Below are 15,277 nucleotides of genomic sequence, written 5' to 3'. Positions count from 1 at the left end.
GTGGGATGTATAGTTCTAGTGATAAAAACACAATATATAAAACCTCTGGCGGGCCAGATTTGGCCCGCGGGCCACATGTTTGACACATGTGCTCTGGACCTTCAGAAGAAGCTCATAAAAACAGGCGACACGTTCTGTTCAAGTAAAAGTGAGCATGTTTTAATATCTTAAACATCTGTGCAACATTGTTCAGATGTTCATCACTGCATGACCTGTATGTTCACAATATTTACAAAAATCCTCTTACATCAAAACCATTCAAAAAGTCCAAACGAGCTGAGAAGAATGGACAGACTCAAGTCCACACCAACCAAACACCAGCAACAAGTGCACATCATTCTTCACAGTATATATTAGACAATATATATATATTAAGACAATATATATATTAGACAATATACACTTTGATACAGTTCCAAATAAAAATACTGACAATGACATGAGAAGAGCACTCACAGCTCACACACAAGAGAGTGGTATGAAGCAGAATGAACTTTACCCAATGAACTGTTCACAGGCCCCGCCCACTCTGCCCCGCCCGGGCACGAGGCCGAGGCTTCAATTACAAAATACAAGTACCTTCTGAACGTCGGAGAAGATTCCATTACAATCAAAGACGGCCCCAGAGCAGAGGCGTGTAGCACAGAAGGGTCCAAACGTTATTCACAAGTGAACCATTCCAAGTGTTGCATCTGATGCCTCCGCCTTTAATAAGACTTGGAACATTAATATTAGGTTTGCAACATAAACATATTTACATTTTTTCCAATTTTACAGTAAAAAGTACTACTTTTTGTTGTGTGGACCAACTTAGCAGTTGGTCTGAGGACTGAATTTGGCCCCCGGGCCGTAGTTTGGACATGCCTGTAAGACGTGTGGACAGGACGTGTGGACAGGACGTGTGGACAGGACGGGGCCTGGCGCAGGGGTCTCTTCAGTGTTTTAGTGTCCTCTTAAACCCCAAACACAGGTACAGTACTCACGATCACACATACACATAAAGACACACACATATAAGGCTTGAGTTCTCAACTCTTTGTAGTATTATTGCCATCATATTTGTAAAGCTCAAAATAAATATAGAGTACTGTACACAAATAACTTATACGCGTAAACAAAATCCAACCAAAGGACGAGGCCCCACACAAGAGCGTCCTGTGTCCCAGCCCAGCTAGTGTAGTGTAGGACATCCACCCAAAGACTCAGGGCCAGACAGTGATAACAAGCATGATATGATAACAACCCTATATCGCCATGGTGACGCCTCTAACACAGCGAGACAAAGCAGTGGTCTTTGGGGGACAGAAGACGTGATGCGCTGAGCGGACTCTTTTCCTGGTAAAGTTCATTCTGAGTGAAAATGTTGAAAGCTCGGGAGAGGACGCCCCCTGCAGGGCACTGTGAGGATGACATGGTGATGTGGGAGAGGACGCCCCCTGCAGGGCACTGTGAGGATGACATGGTGATGTGGGAGAGGACGCCCCCTGCAGGGCATTGTGAGGATGACATGGTGATGTGGGAGAGGACGCCCCCTGCAGGGCACTGTGAGGATGACATGGTGATGTGGGAGAGGACGCCCCCTGCAGGGCACTGTGAGGATGACATGGTGATGTGGGAGAGGACGCCCCCTGCAGGGCACTGTGAGGATGACATGGTGATGTGGGAGAGGACGCCCCCTGCAGGGCACTGTGAGGATGACATGGTGATGTGGGAGAGGACGCCCCCTGCAGGGCACTGTGAGGATGACATGGTGATGTGGGAGAGGACGCCCCCTGCAGGGCACTGTGAGGATGACATGGTGATGTGGGAGAGGACACCCCCTGCAGGGCATTGTGAGGATGACATGGTGATGTGGGAGAGGACGCCCCCTGCAGGGCACTGTGAGGATGACATGGTGATGTGGGAGAGGACGCCCCCTGCAGGGCACTGTGAGGATGACATGGTGATGTGGGAGAGGACGCCCCCTGCAGGGCACTGTGAGGATGACATGGTGATGTGGGAGAGGACGCCCCCTGCAGGGCACTGTGAGGATGACATGGTGATGTGGGAGAGGACGCCCCCTGCAGGGCACTGTGAGGATGACATGGTGATGTGGGAGAGGACGCCCCCTGCAGGGCACTGTGAGGATGACATGGTGATGTGGGAGAGGACGCCCCCTGCAGGGCACTGTGAGGATGACATGGTGATGTGAAAGAGGACGCCCCCTGCAGGGCACTGTGAGGATGACATGGTGATGTGGGAGAGGACGCCCCCTGCAGGGCACTGTGAGGATGACATGGTGATGTGGGAGAGGACGCCCCCTGCAGGGCACTGTGAGGATGACATGGTGATGTGGGCGTGTCCTGTACATAACCGCACTCTCAATAGAAACTAACACATTGGTACACTTCTGTTTGTACAATAAAAGATCAAATGTGCATTAGGCTTGTACATGACATGGTACAATATTTACATACAATTCTCAATAGCATGAAATTTCAGGATTATCTATATACATATTGAAAATGTATCAGAAATATTTGGACTGTCTATTTTCTTAAATATGCAAGGTAATGCTCATAGTTTTCATGTTTTACTATTTTACTAGAAAAAAATAGTTCATTCAGTGAGCTGTAGACAAATTGCAACAGTTTGGGTGTTGTCTCCGGGCCAGACTGTCCTGTCTGTGTCTGCGTCTGTGCCTGCGTCTGTGCCTGCGTCTGTGCCTGCGTCTGTGCCTGCGTCTGTGCCTGTGCCTGCGTCTGCGCCTGCGCCTGCGTCTGCCCGTATGTCCGTGTTAGCACCCTGGATCTGGGCCGCAGTCGCTGTTATCTGGAGATCTTCCTCCTCTTGGATTTAGGCAGCTTCAATTGACGCTCTCTCTGCAGGACGACAGACACGGTGAGTGACAAAGAACTACAGACAGACAGACTACAGACATACTACACACAGACAACACACAGACAACACACAAACCGCAGACAGACCACAGACAGACTACACACAGATCACAGACAGACTACACACAGACCACAGACATACTACAGACAGACCACAGACATACTACAGACAGTCTACACACAGACCACAGACATACTACAGACAGACCAGACAGACTACACACAGACAGACTACACACAGACCACAGACAGACTACAGACAGACAACAGACAGACTACACACAGACAGACTACACACAGACAGACTACACACAGACTACAGACATACTACAGACAGACCACAGACATACTACAGACAGACTACACACAGACCACAGACAGACTACACACAGACCACAGACAGACCACAGACATACTACACACAGACCACAGACATACTACAGACAGACCACAGACATACTACAGACAGTCTACACACAGACCACAGACATACTACAGACAGTCTACACACAGACCACAGACATACTACAGACAGACCAGACAGACTACACACAGACAGACTACACACAGACCACAGACAGACTACAGACAGACAACAGACAGACTACACACAGACAGACTACACACAGACAGACTACACACAGACAGACTACACACAGACTACAGACAGACCACAGAAATACTACAGACAGACTACACACAGACCACAGACAGACTACACACAGACCACAGACAGACCACAGACAGACTACACACAGACCACAGACAGACTACACACAGACCACAGACATACTACAGACAGACCACAGACATACTACAGACAGTCTACACACAGATCACAGACAGACTACAGACATACTACACACAGACAGACTACACACAGACAGACTACACACAGACAGACTACACACAGACCACAGACATACTACAGACAGACTACAGACAGACCAGACAGACTACACACAGACAGACTACACACAGACCACAGACAGACTACACACAGACCACAGACAGACTACACACAGACCACAGACAGACTACACACAGACAACACACAGACCACAGACAGACTACACACAGACCACAGACAGACTACACACAGACAACACACAGACCACAGACAGACTACACACAGACAGACTACACACAGACCACAGACAGACTACACACAGACCACAGACAGACTACACACAGACCACACACAGACTACACACAGACCACAGACAGACTACACACAGACTACACACAGACCACACACAGACTACACACAGATCACAGACAGGCTGGATACTCACTGTGGCAGACATCTTGTCCAGCTCGCTCATGGCCTCGTGAATAGCAGCTTCTAAATGATTATTGAGTTTTCCCGGCCTGAGGAACAACATTCTCTCATCAGCATTACATTTCTCACACTTAAATGTAAATAATATTTACACATTACACATTGTAGTTCAGAGAAGGCTTTTTGTCTTCTTACTTTACGATTAGCCTTTTTTAACTGCTGCTGAATTTAGTTGCATGAAAGTCTGTTTTTCCTCCGACTCTTTGACTCATGACACACTATGACAAATACTCTCAAGAGCTGCAGCCATGAGAGGCGGAGCTGCCATATCCACGACCAGCTGTGGGCAGGCTTTTAGCTGGAGGGCCGTCTTCCCGTCTTTTGGACGGGGTATTTCGACATGTGGACGGACATTTTCGAGTGCAAGGACGGTGTAATTTTTATTAATACATTTTAAAAAAGGGAATATCATCATTAAATCGGGCCAGGAAGCGTTTGACGATAGTCGCTGTGGTCTGCGCCATGACAGCTCACTGTTTACAAGTGAAAATTTGCATGCTGCGCGCTGATGCCCCCGGACAAAATTATTTGGACGGGGTGTTTTCAAATCCTAGCTAAAAGCCTGGTTGTGGACGGTACTTACTTGAGTCCTAGTTTGGCGGCCCGTTCAAGGGCCTCCAGGTCATGGGTTAGTGTTTTCAGCTTCTCTGGCTCTACCTAAGATGAGACAAAAGACAGTTCAGTTTTTGTACCTTTGGGCCCTGTAACGCAGGACAACACTGACCTTGGCCTGTTCCCGGGGCTGCAGCGCTGCGTGTTCGTCTCCAGTCAGTTTGGAGGCCCACGGGGGGAAGCCCTTGAGCCCCCAGACCAACTCTCCCATGTTAAAGGTCCTGGAGCGGTAGAGCGGCTCTGAAGAGGGCGAGTCTGGGGGCCGCAAGTCCTCCTCACTGCTCAGGCTTTTGGTGTCCGAGGGGCTCGGGGCCATACCGTTGAGGTGGCCATTGTAGTGGTTGTAGTCTTTGGCCAGAGGCCCCTCCAGGCTCGTGGAGGAACCAGGCGATTGGTCGTCCCCGGTTAAGACGTCCCCATAAGGTCTGCTGTTGAAATGGTTGGCAGTGCCGTTCAAGGGGGTGTGCTCCTTGTAGTTGGCAGGGCCACGGCTGCAGTTGTTGAAGCGGTAAGTGTCCTCCAGGAAAGCCTTGTGAGTGGGGACAATGCCATGGTCGCTGTGGCCCTCAGAGGGGCAAGGTGGGGCAGGGGCCAGGCTCGCAGGACGCTCCACACAGGGACTACTCCTGACCTGAGTGGAACACTCCAGAAACTCTTCGCCTCCCCAGCTGCTATTATTCTGTGAATCCAGACCAGGTAAGGGCTGCTCCCTGTCCCATTGGTTCCTGGGTGTCCCACGGCCAGGGGAACGGAAGTACTCCCCACCTTCGGACGCCTCCAGGGAGCTCTTGCACAGCTCGTTTTTTGGAGCCCTGCGCAGCATCCTGGAGCGGTTATCCCCCTCCTGCCCATGCTGCCCATGCAGGACGGCACTCACAGCCTGGGGCAGGTTGACCGGGTCCCCAATGGAAGCAGTAAAGGCACTCATTGCACTGAGGGCAGGGACAGGGCTGGCCTGGGTAGTCCCGCTCACAGTGGCCGTGATAGTAACGTGCATGCCTTTGCTGGCAGCGTCCACCACAGCTCTGTAGATGGCATCCACCGCCTCAGGCCCTCCACCAGGACCCCGATCTGGGCAGAGGGTGCCTGCAGGAGGGCCCTGGCTCCGAGGTCGCTGGCCCTCCACAAACTGGCCCTGCTGCATTATCCCCTGCTGTCAACACAAAGCCAGATTAACAAGATTGAACGTGACAGTGTGAGTGGAGAGTGAGCTGGACATACAACATACCTGATAGTTCTGGTAGAGGCAGGTCATGGCATCAGCATTGGCACTGTTCTCTGGGTATGAGGGGGACTCAGAAAAGTGCTGCTGCCCCCTATAGGCCGGGTGCTGCATGTGTGGGTGGGCAGACTGCTGGTACAAGTTGACTCCAGTGCTGCTCATATTGGGGTTCACTGGAGGAACATGAGGCTGCATGGGCCCCATCCCACAGCGAGAAGACGGGTTCACTGCACAAACAACAAACTCAAGTCAACACCAGATCACACTGGGCTAATACCGGAGGAGAACTCACCGCTGCAGCGTTTGATTTCATCTGAAAAATATGATCCTTTATTTCTATGATTGTAGCTTGAATCTGAGGAACGAGTTCAGAGCTCGTTCCTGCTGCAGAGAGCAGCGTCTGCTCCACTAACACCAGTCATAATTCACCATTTATAGTCATTCTAAACACAAAAATGTATCTGATGTTGTTGTTCTTTAGCACATTCCAACTGACAGGACACATTCCTGTGAAAGACTCCTAATGTCTCCTGAAACCACATCACATCTAGTGTTAATGTGACGGGTGCACATGTTTGATTCCCCAAAACTGCAACATTTCTCTTGAATACATTTTAACACACCTACGATGTGCTCTTTAATTTACATCATGGACCATATTAGGCCGAGCAGAAATGTAGTCCTGGACTGTGCCTCATAGAGACCTATTTCTATTCTGAATGTGGACGTGGATCGTTAGACACCTCAATTATGTCGGAAAGAATGGAACAAATACTCCCAAACTCAATCCACAAAGATCAGACAGGATTCATGACAAACGACAAACACAAGACGACATAAGACCATCTTTAGAATGAGACAAATACAAACACAACAAAATAAAGCCGTAATAATTAGTTTGGACGCTGAGAAGGCTTTTGATTCTGTTAGCTGGACTTATTTATTCAAAGTGCTAAATCAATTTCAAATCAACAACTTAATTATACAAAATATTGGGGCTCTTTACAATGGTCCAAAATCAAGAATTAAAATCAAGTTACAATTGATGAGTTACAATCGGGACGAAACACAAAATTGCCGGCTGCAGATCATGTCGGTCCAATGTCTGGATGCAAAATGAATGGAAAAATACTGTAATTCTCTCTTACTGGCGACCCGCTCTGACATTTAGAATGACCTACCCATTTAAATGGCAAACGGAATCTCTTAGATATTTAAGTGGTGTACTCCATAAGGAACTATCAACTAAGGACGTCCCGATCCGATCACGTCGTTTCATGGATGGAAATCGGGTGTTGCGTCCCCATCAGTGATTGGATATCAAATGTACACTTATTAGTGTTACCAGCCTGGCCCTTTAAGAGAGGAGGGCATTGTGGGTAGCCCGGAAGTGTGTTGGTGTTTTTCGTTGCGTTTACGGGGTGCGCGTGCAGGGTTCAGAATAAGCAGTATCACATCGCAAAATGCGACGCAATTTCTCTCAAATGTGATGCATTCGTCAGAAAAAAGTGCTTTTGTTTCGCAGCTTTTGCGATACAAAAATGTGTGTTCAATTGTATAACCAAAGCGCCTAAAAGTATTGATCACTCGTCAATCGATCGTCAATAAATCGTCATGACATATGTAGGACGCTGTGTGGACATGACGAGTCCCGCTGCTGTCTCGTGCGGTAAAGTTAGCGTCACAGATTCAGACTTCCGAGGTCAATAGCTCATAAACGCAAAAGTCTTTGCAGATCATTCACAGCCAAAATATTCATATTTACACTGCCACGTGACACAACCTCGTTTTTAACAATCAGATGCGTATTTTGGGCGCAGCAAATTACACTGATCCTAATGTGCAGAGCCGAGACGAGTGCTTAGGGACCGTCATCAAATGTGCAGCCGGAGCCGAGACGAGAGTACTTAGGGACCGTCATCTAATAGCAAAACGAAAAATAGAATGAAACGTCAAATAGAGCGGTACAATTTGAATAACACATAAAATACACAGCAACCTTTATTTTTCCATTAGAAGCTTAACATATTTTGAGTGTAATGACAATTAATATGTAAATGAGACTCCTGCAAATCGTCATCTGATGATGATATGGAAGAAAGTTGTAAATGAGGCCATCTGACTTTGTGTTGATTTATTTGTTCAACAATTAATTTTATTTGCAAGTTTTCTGTTTTATTTAAAGAAAAAATGTTTAAAAAGTGTTTAAAAGTTAAGTTGTTAAGAGTTTTTTTTTAAATAGAATGTTTACAAATACATTTTAAATAAATAATCGTGTTACATCAATGGAAAATATACACTTTCGTGTTTTGCTATGCAATTATGAAATTGCTCTACAAATTTAAAAAAATTAACGGATTGTTTAGCAGCGCCGCTATACAAGTGAAAATCCTTAATCTGAGCCCTGGCGTGTGTCTGCCGCTGCCTCTGTGCTACGCTCAGCCTCTGTACAGTCTCTCACCTCCGTATAATGCATGAATGGATCACCACATTTTAGACTTTGCTTATTTGTTTACTGCTACTGGGTATTTTAAGTTGAGCTGCTATATTTATTTAATTCAAATTTTGCACTATTATTTCTGATTCAAGCTAAGTCTTAAAAAATAAAATAAAAACTGGGGACAACCTGTTTATGTTGCATGTGTGCATTTTTTAAATGTGTTATGAAAGTATCGGATCGGGACTCTGTATCGGCAGATACTCAAAATCAGATGACTCTGAATTATACCCGTCTTTTTTTTTTCCATCTTGAAAAATTCCAGTGCAACATACTCTGGGACAGTTTGCAGCCGAGTGTGAAGCGTCTGGGATGAGAATCGGCACCTCCAAATCCGAGGTCATGGTTCTCAACCGGATTAAAGGTGTCTGGCCCTCTCCGGGTGGGTGGGGGGTCCTTGCCCCAAGTGGAGGAGTTCAAGTATCTCGGGGTCTTGTTCACGAGTGAGTGAAGGATGGAGCGTGAGATTGACAGTTGGATCGATGCAGCGACTGCGTCGAAAGGCAAAGCTCTCAATTTACCAGTCGGTCTACGTTCCTGACCTCACCTATGGTCATGAGCTTTGGGTAATGATCGAAAGGACAAGATCGCGGATACAAGCAGTCGAAATGAGTTTCCTCCGCCGTGTGGCGGGAACTCGGAGTAGAGCCGCTGCTCCTCCACGTCGAGAGGAGCCAGCTGAGGTGGCTCGGGCATCTGTTCCGGATGCCTCCTGGGCGCCTCCCTGGGGAGGTGTTTCAGGCATGTCCCACCGGGAAGAGGCCCCGGGGAAGACCCAGGACACGCTGGTGAGACCATGTCTCTCGGCTGGCCTGGGAACGCCTCGGGATCCTCCCGGAGGAGTTATAGGAAGTGTCTGGGGAGGAAGAAGTCTGGGAGTCCCTGATTAGACTGCTGCCCCCGCGACCCGGCCCCGGATAAGCGGTCGAAAATGGATGGATGGATGGATCTTGAAAAATTGAACATTAGCCCCTATAAAAATGAAAGTTTTGCGCAGATTTCTCTCTCTGTTCCAAACTCTTCTGATTTCCATCCCCAACCGACTGTTTGATGATTGTTAAGGCAAGCGTTGTTGTACTGTGTGATCCAGAATCTGAAGCTCAATGGTCTTATACTGAGAGTAATGTGGTGCCTGAGGTTCCTGTACAGGTCTTATTGCAGATGACAGACGCTTAAGTCATTTGGAGGAAGTTAAGAATCCCTGGGTCAAATCTGTGCTTACAACATGGAAAGAGCTGATCAAAACATACAAACTAAACAACTTTAATTGGTTGGCTTCAAAATGTCTCACCTAACAGCACAGACTCAAGATTTAAAGTCTGGACAACAAAAGGTATAAAGGTCTTTTACCAGATTGTAAAGGAGAATCATCTGAAGAGCTTTGATGAGTCGAAAGAATCCTTTGACTTGGACAAATAAGGAGTTATTATAACCAAGAAATTATACATGATGATTACCAGCATAGCCCTTTGACTGAAACATTAATTAAATCTTATAAATCTGAACTATCAAGAAGATTAATTGTATAAATGTATTAACAGTCTGGACAGTCACTACTGATGACATTAAGGATAAAAGGGAAAGCGAGGCTCACTTTGTTCTGGATGATGAAGAGTGGGAACGTACATCTCACTGGAGAACCACAGGATCATGTAATGAGTTAATTTGGCCAAACCCGAGAACGCGCCATAGCAACCACCTTGGTAACCGAATGCTTCGGCCGCGGTCACAACATCAGTGACGTCACCCCGGGGGATTGCAGTTGCCGGAAGTGTCTGACATGAGCTAAACCGAGCGGAATTTTGTGTTTTATACGACGAATCTTGCTGTTATCTACAATGACACGGAAATGTGAAGCACTGCACTGCTCTCAAGAGGGAAGCGGGCTCTTTGAGGGGCCCAAACGGAAGGATCCAGGACGTCTTTGGACATGATTTGTCCCGGACTAAGAGAATGTTTTGGATTCCCAAATCGGCGATGTGTGGCAAGCCTGGTCCAGTGCTATGCTACCGACATTTCACCGAAGACAGTTTCCAAAACCTCATGAAATATTGACTTGGATATTCGAAAAAGTAAGTTACAAGATATTTTTGTGGCGTGTTTTGAGCGTTCTTGGCGGTGCGAATTTTTCAGTGGTTTTCAGACGCGGCGCACGTCCAGCGCAGCCAGAGCGTCCATACTCACGAGTACACTTGGAGCAAATAAAGATATTCACTAAATATCATGTTAATATTACCAGTATATAATGTTCAAATGTCTTGATGGTGTATACACCATGTAATGGTATGTTTAGGGTGCGTGTGAGGCATATTTACCATCCCTTTAAAAGATTCTGGGGAGAGCGCTGCTGTTGGTGCCATGAATGTCTCTCACCCTCCTCTCTCTCTCTCTCTCTCTCTCTGTCACTAATGTGGCAAGGTTATGGTTAAGGGACATTTTATTGTCCCCGTGGGGATATTTGTCCTCTGCCTTTGACCCATCCTTCAATGCCAATGGGGCATCTACTCAGTGGTTGCTGCATGTAGCACCGAGGACCCGTCTCCAGACGGGTCCTCGGTGCTACATGCGGCTTGGTCAGGACGACATTCACTAGAGAATTTTACCTGGTGGATATTTTGAGTGCAGTTTGTTCTGATGCCTTGTTACAAACTGGTTTAATAGCCTACACGTATGCGCAAGACACAAAAGCAGACAATCTCAAGCATAACGTGAGTAGACGATGACGAAAAGCACAAGGTGGACTGTCTTTTGAGACACTAACTGCCTTAAATGAGATGCACACTGAGAAGCCAGTGCATCAGGTCAGACAGGAGAGAAAGAGCAGAGGAGACATGTCTGAGCAAGGGCAACAAGTCTGAGTGCAAGCATGTAAGTAGGCCTACAAACCGATTAAAAAAGTACTCATATTTCTGTGTGTGCCAGCTCCGTTTGACACCAGTGGCTACGCCAGTGCCACATTCACAACACTCTGAAGTGCAGCCTGTTCCAATTCTCCCGTTTGCCGCCCCTGCATCCTTGTGCACTCCCGTGTACACTTGTGCACTCCCGTGTACACTTGTGTGTGTAGTGCACAGTGCGAGTATTTAAACATAAGGGTTCTTATTGATGAAAATCAGAAATCATTTGTTCTTTTTTGATTAAATGTTATTATATATATATTTCACAGGAACATGGCACAATAAATGTAGTGCACAGACCAGAAATAGTTATAACCTAATGTTTAACTGCCCCTGGGCAGAGGCAAAGTGACAGCAGGTTCACAGTGTGGAGGTAAAAAAAAAAAAAAAAAAAAAAAATTGAAATATTTGCATTACATTTTCTCTAGATCACTAATGACTACAGAACGGATTTTCTTTAAGCCATTAAAGCAGTGGTCCCCAAACTACGGCCCGCGGGCCACATCCGACCCGTTGGGCCTTTCAATCCGGCCCGCCAAGCTTGTCCAAGTTGTATTAAATATTAAAAAAAAAATATATATATATATATATATATATTTTTTTTTTTTTTATTTATTTTTTTGCCGTAGGCTTTATTAGACAGTAGATGGAATGAGAAAGAAAGGAAGGGCAAGTGTTTGACACAGAAGAAGACTCTTGTGGATAGTAGAAGACAGTAGATAATTAATCATTATTTAATGCATTTGGAAAACAATTAGTACATTGAGCCTTGCATTTGTTGCTTTGTTACAAGTTACAGGTCAAATCTTGCGTGTAATTTATAGTAATTCATTCGTTCACACAAACACACCATATTTTCCTGACCCGGCCCCTCGGCCAAATTTTAGAACCCAATGTGGCCCTCGAGTCAAAAAGTTTGGGGGCCACTGCATTAAAGGTTTAAAGTTTAAAGTTGAATTTAAAATGTCCCAGAGTACACACACTACACAGACCAATGGGAATGAGCCTACTCACAGTGTGATATCATGACATTTGTAGTAAATGTCATGAGAGCATGAGGAGCTGGGGATGGGTCACACGGAGCACAGAACATGTGTGTGTCTCACCTTGGTCTGTGAGGGGCTGTAAACAGCTGCCGTCAGCGCCTCCATGTGGCATCATCATGTTAGTCCTACCCATACTGTGAAGAAGGGTTTGCTGTGGAGGATGGGACAAGGCGCCCGGGTGAGGGCCAGCGCGGGGCCCAGCGCGGGGCCCAGCACGAGGGCCTGGATGAGGGCCAGCATGAGGTCCAGTGCGAGGGCTAGCGTGAGGTCCGGCGCGAGGACCAATGTGAGAGCCAGGGTGAGGGCAAGGGTGAGGGCGAGTGTGAGGACCCGGGTGGGACAGTGGTGGTGGGTTAGTGCTGGCACGTCCCATGGGCATACAGTCTGAGCCCATTTGTCCATTTCCAGAGCCAACTAGTCCACAATTAGTCATGGATGGGGTCTGCCTCTGGGACATTATTTCTGGAAACTGGCCCTGATGATGCCCCAGGAGGCCCCCAGAGGGCTCCATATTCTGGCAGGGCTGCAGGGGGTCTCCTGAAGCACAGAGTCTTTGCTGTGCTAAGAGGTTCTGTGCAGGACCCCCAGGACTGTAGTGGTGAGGTACACCCCCTGGACTAGGGCTGAGACCGGGCCGCAAGCTGTGGGAGCTCTGACAACTCATGGACTGGAGAAGCTGAGCCATGGAGGTGTTTGGAGGAAGAGGACCCATGCGCCCCACTTTTCGCAGCTGCTCAGTTGCACTGGGCCCAGACATGTGAGTTCCACCCATGGCCGGTTTGTTCAACATGTTGTACATGGTGTTGTTGCTTGTATCATGGTTTACAGGCATGTTTCCAGCCGAGGCCTTCCGTTTGCGCATTGGGTCTCTCTGCTGAGCCATGAGCTTGTCTCTCAGAGCCGCCCTGCCACTCTGGCCCTCTGGGCTGTTGAGCAGCATGGAGGAGTTAGGAGGGAGCATAGGATTTAAAGTGCTGTGTCCTTCTACACTACGAGGATCACTCCCAGGACCGGGGTGCCCACCAGGACCCATGCCCACCACGCACACCCCACCACTGGCCACAGCAGAGGTGCTACTGGGCGTACTGTGTTTTTGATTTGCTAGCTGTGCTTTGGCTGCAGCCGAGAGGAGACTGCTGGCGGGAAAGGAAGCCGAGTTCTGTTGATTAAGGATCTGGTTGAGGGGCATGCCCAGGAGACCTGGTTGGCCCTTCTGGGAAGCGCTGGGGTTGGCTATAGTAGACGACGAGGGGGAGGAAGGGGTGGGAGAGTACATGGGATTACTGTGCTGCTGGGCACACACAGAATTTGCCATGGGGGGCATTATTTGGGAATCTTTGTACTGGTGGAGGTGGTCGTTTTTGTTTGTGGAGGGGCTGGAGGGCATAGGTCTGGGTGAACCCATGGCTGACCTGGGAGAACGAGGAGGGACTTTCATGGTCGCACATGGGGTTTGATGTCCAGAGGGCATGGCAAAGCTGCCGTGGTCAGAGGAGGTGGAGGAGGAACGTGAACGATGAGGTGAGGCTTCCATCCTGCCATGTGCAGGCCCTGCCATGTGCACAGGGGATGTGACTGGGGATGGGGACACAGAGGTGTTGGGTCCAGCCTGAGTCCTTTGAACATGGCCCCCATGCCCAGCAGAGCCCGGCTTCGCTGTGGGTAAAGGTAAGTTGCTTGGCAAAGGGACAATGGCAGGGGGTGGGATGTTTACATTCATCACTGGTACCTGAGAGTGAATGGTGGTCTGAAAACTGGGATTAGGAACATTGGATACTTGGCCAACAGATTTGCTCGGGATGGGATCAAGGATGCCCAGAGGGTCTTGTTCTGAAGTTAACTGTCTTTTCTGTAGGGTACAGGATGGGTGTGGGGGGCCAGGATGTACCAGAGGTTGTGTTTTGTGATGGAATTGAGGACAAGGTGTATCCATACCTTGGGGAAAAGTGCCCCGTGGTAGGTTCATGAGAGGACTTTTGGCCGTGGTCACTGGGGAGAGTGGAGTACTAGTCCTTCCTGTCATGGAACAGGATGGCTGTCCAGGGGGGGAGCCATGGAGCATGACACTGGGAGGAGAAAGAGGCGTACGACTATTCGCAAGGTGGGGGCCGGAGCTGGGACTACCACCTCCAGGAAACCCACACAGACTGGTCCTGGCAAAGCCATCTGGACTACACAGAGTATCTGCACAAGGAGACTGAGACCCATCACCATACATTTTTGAAGTCGGAGGGGGGCTCAGCATGCCTCCATATCCAGAGCGATAAGGGGACTTGGGACCTGGGTCTCCACTGGCCAGCCTCTGTCTCTGGTATCCAGAATACATCTCCGGCTGCTGGCTTGTGCTAACCTCCAAAGGTGGATACCTCTGCCCTGCTGCAATCATCATCTTGAAAGGATTCTTGTCATCTAGGCCCACAGCATTCGACTGGCCTTCATGGACTTTAGTCCTGACTGCTCGCTGACTCAGAGAATGCGGAGCTCCCACAGATGTACCTTCAAACAAAAAAGTGCTGGGTTAATTCCTGTAATTAATGAAATAATAAGAAGTTAAGTAGAAAAAGCTTCAGTTGTAGTCATCTGGACTCAGTTAGAAAAAATAGACGTTTCGACTCTCATCCAAGAGTCATTGTCAATAAAAGAATTTAGATCGAGAACTCCGATATTAATACTGTTCTGTGGTAAGACCCGCCCATTGGGCGGAGCCTTCCTGAAGTAGCAAGAGTTGCTACTTCAGGAAGGCTCCGCCCAAAGGGGGGAGTTTCTGTTGAAACAAACAACT

General features: G+C 48.1%; 1 protein-coding gene across 3 annotated transcripts in view; it reads right to left on the bottom strand.

The window, feature by feature from the left end:
• Nucleotides 1-135: 135 nt before the first annotated feature.
• Nucleotides 136-15,277, bottom strand: part of mbd5 (methyl-CpG binding domain protein 5) — a 39,194-nt gene continuing 24,052 nt past the window's right edge. The window contains exons 6-11 of one of the 3 annotated variants that reach the window (XM_072448578.1): nt 12,556-14,987; nt 6,062-6,282; nt 4,946-5,986; nt 4,805-4,878; nt 4,175-4,250; nt 136-2,861 (exon numbers count right to left, since the gene is read on the bottom strand). In XM_072448578.1, coding sequence (XP_072304679.1) covers nt 2,808-2,861; nt 4,175-4,250; nt 4,805-4,878; nt 4,946-5,986; nt 6,062-6,282; nt 12,556-14,987 — 3,898 coding nt within the window. In that variant the 3' untranslated portion in view covers nt 136-2,807. Of the gene's footprint in view, nt 2,862-4,174; nt 4,251-4,804; nt 4,879-4,945; nt 5,987-6,061; nt 6,283-12,555; nt 14,992-15,277 lie in introns of all 3 variants that reach the window. The other 2 variants (XM_072448590.1, XM_072448585.1) reach the window with 2 other exon arrangements.

The sequence above is a fragment of the Eucyclogobius newberryi genome, unplaced genomic scaffold (assembly GCF_026437365.1).
Source record: "Eucyclogobius newberryi isolate DKJ021-1_F unplaced genomic scaffold, fEucNew1.0.hap1 SCAF_1, whole genome shotgun sequence".
Lineage (NCBI taxonomy): Eukaryota > Metazoa > Chordata > Actinopteri > Gobiiformes > Gobiidae > Eucyclogobius > Eucyclogobius newberryi.
This window is presented reverse-complemented; position numbering and strand designations above follow the sequence as displayed.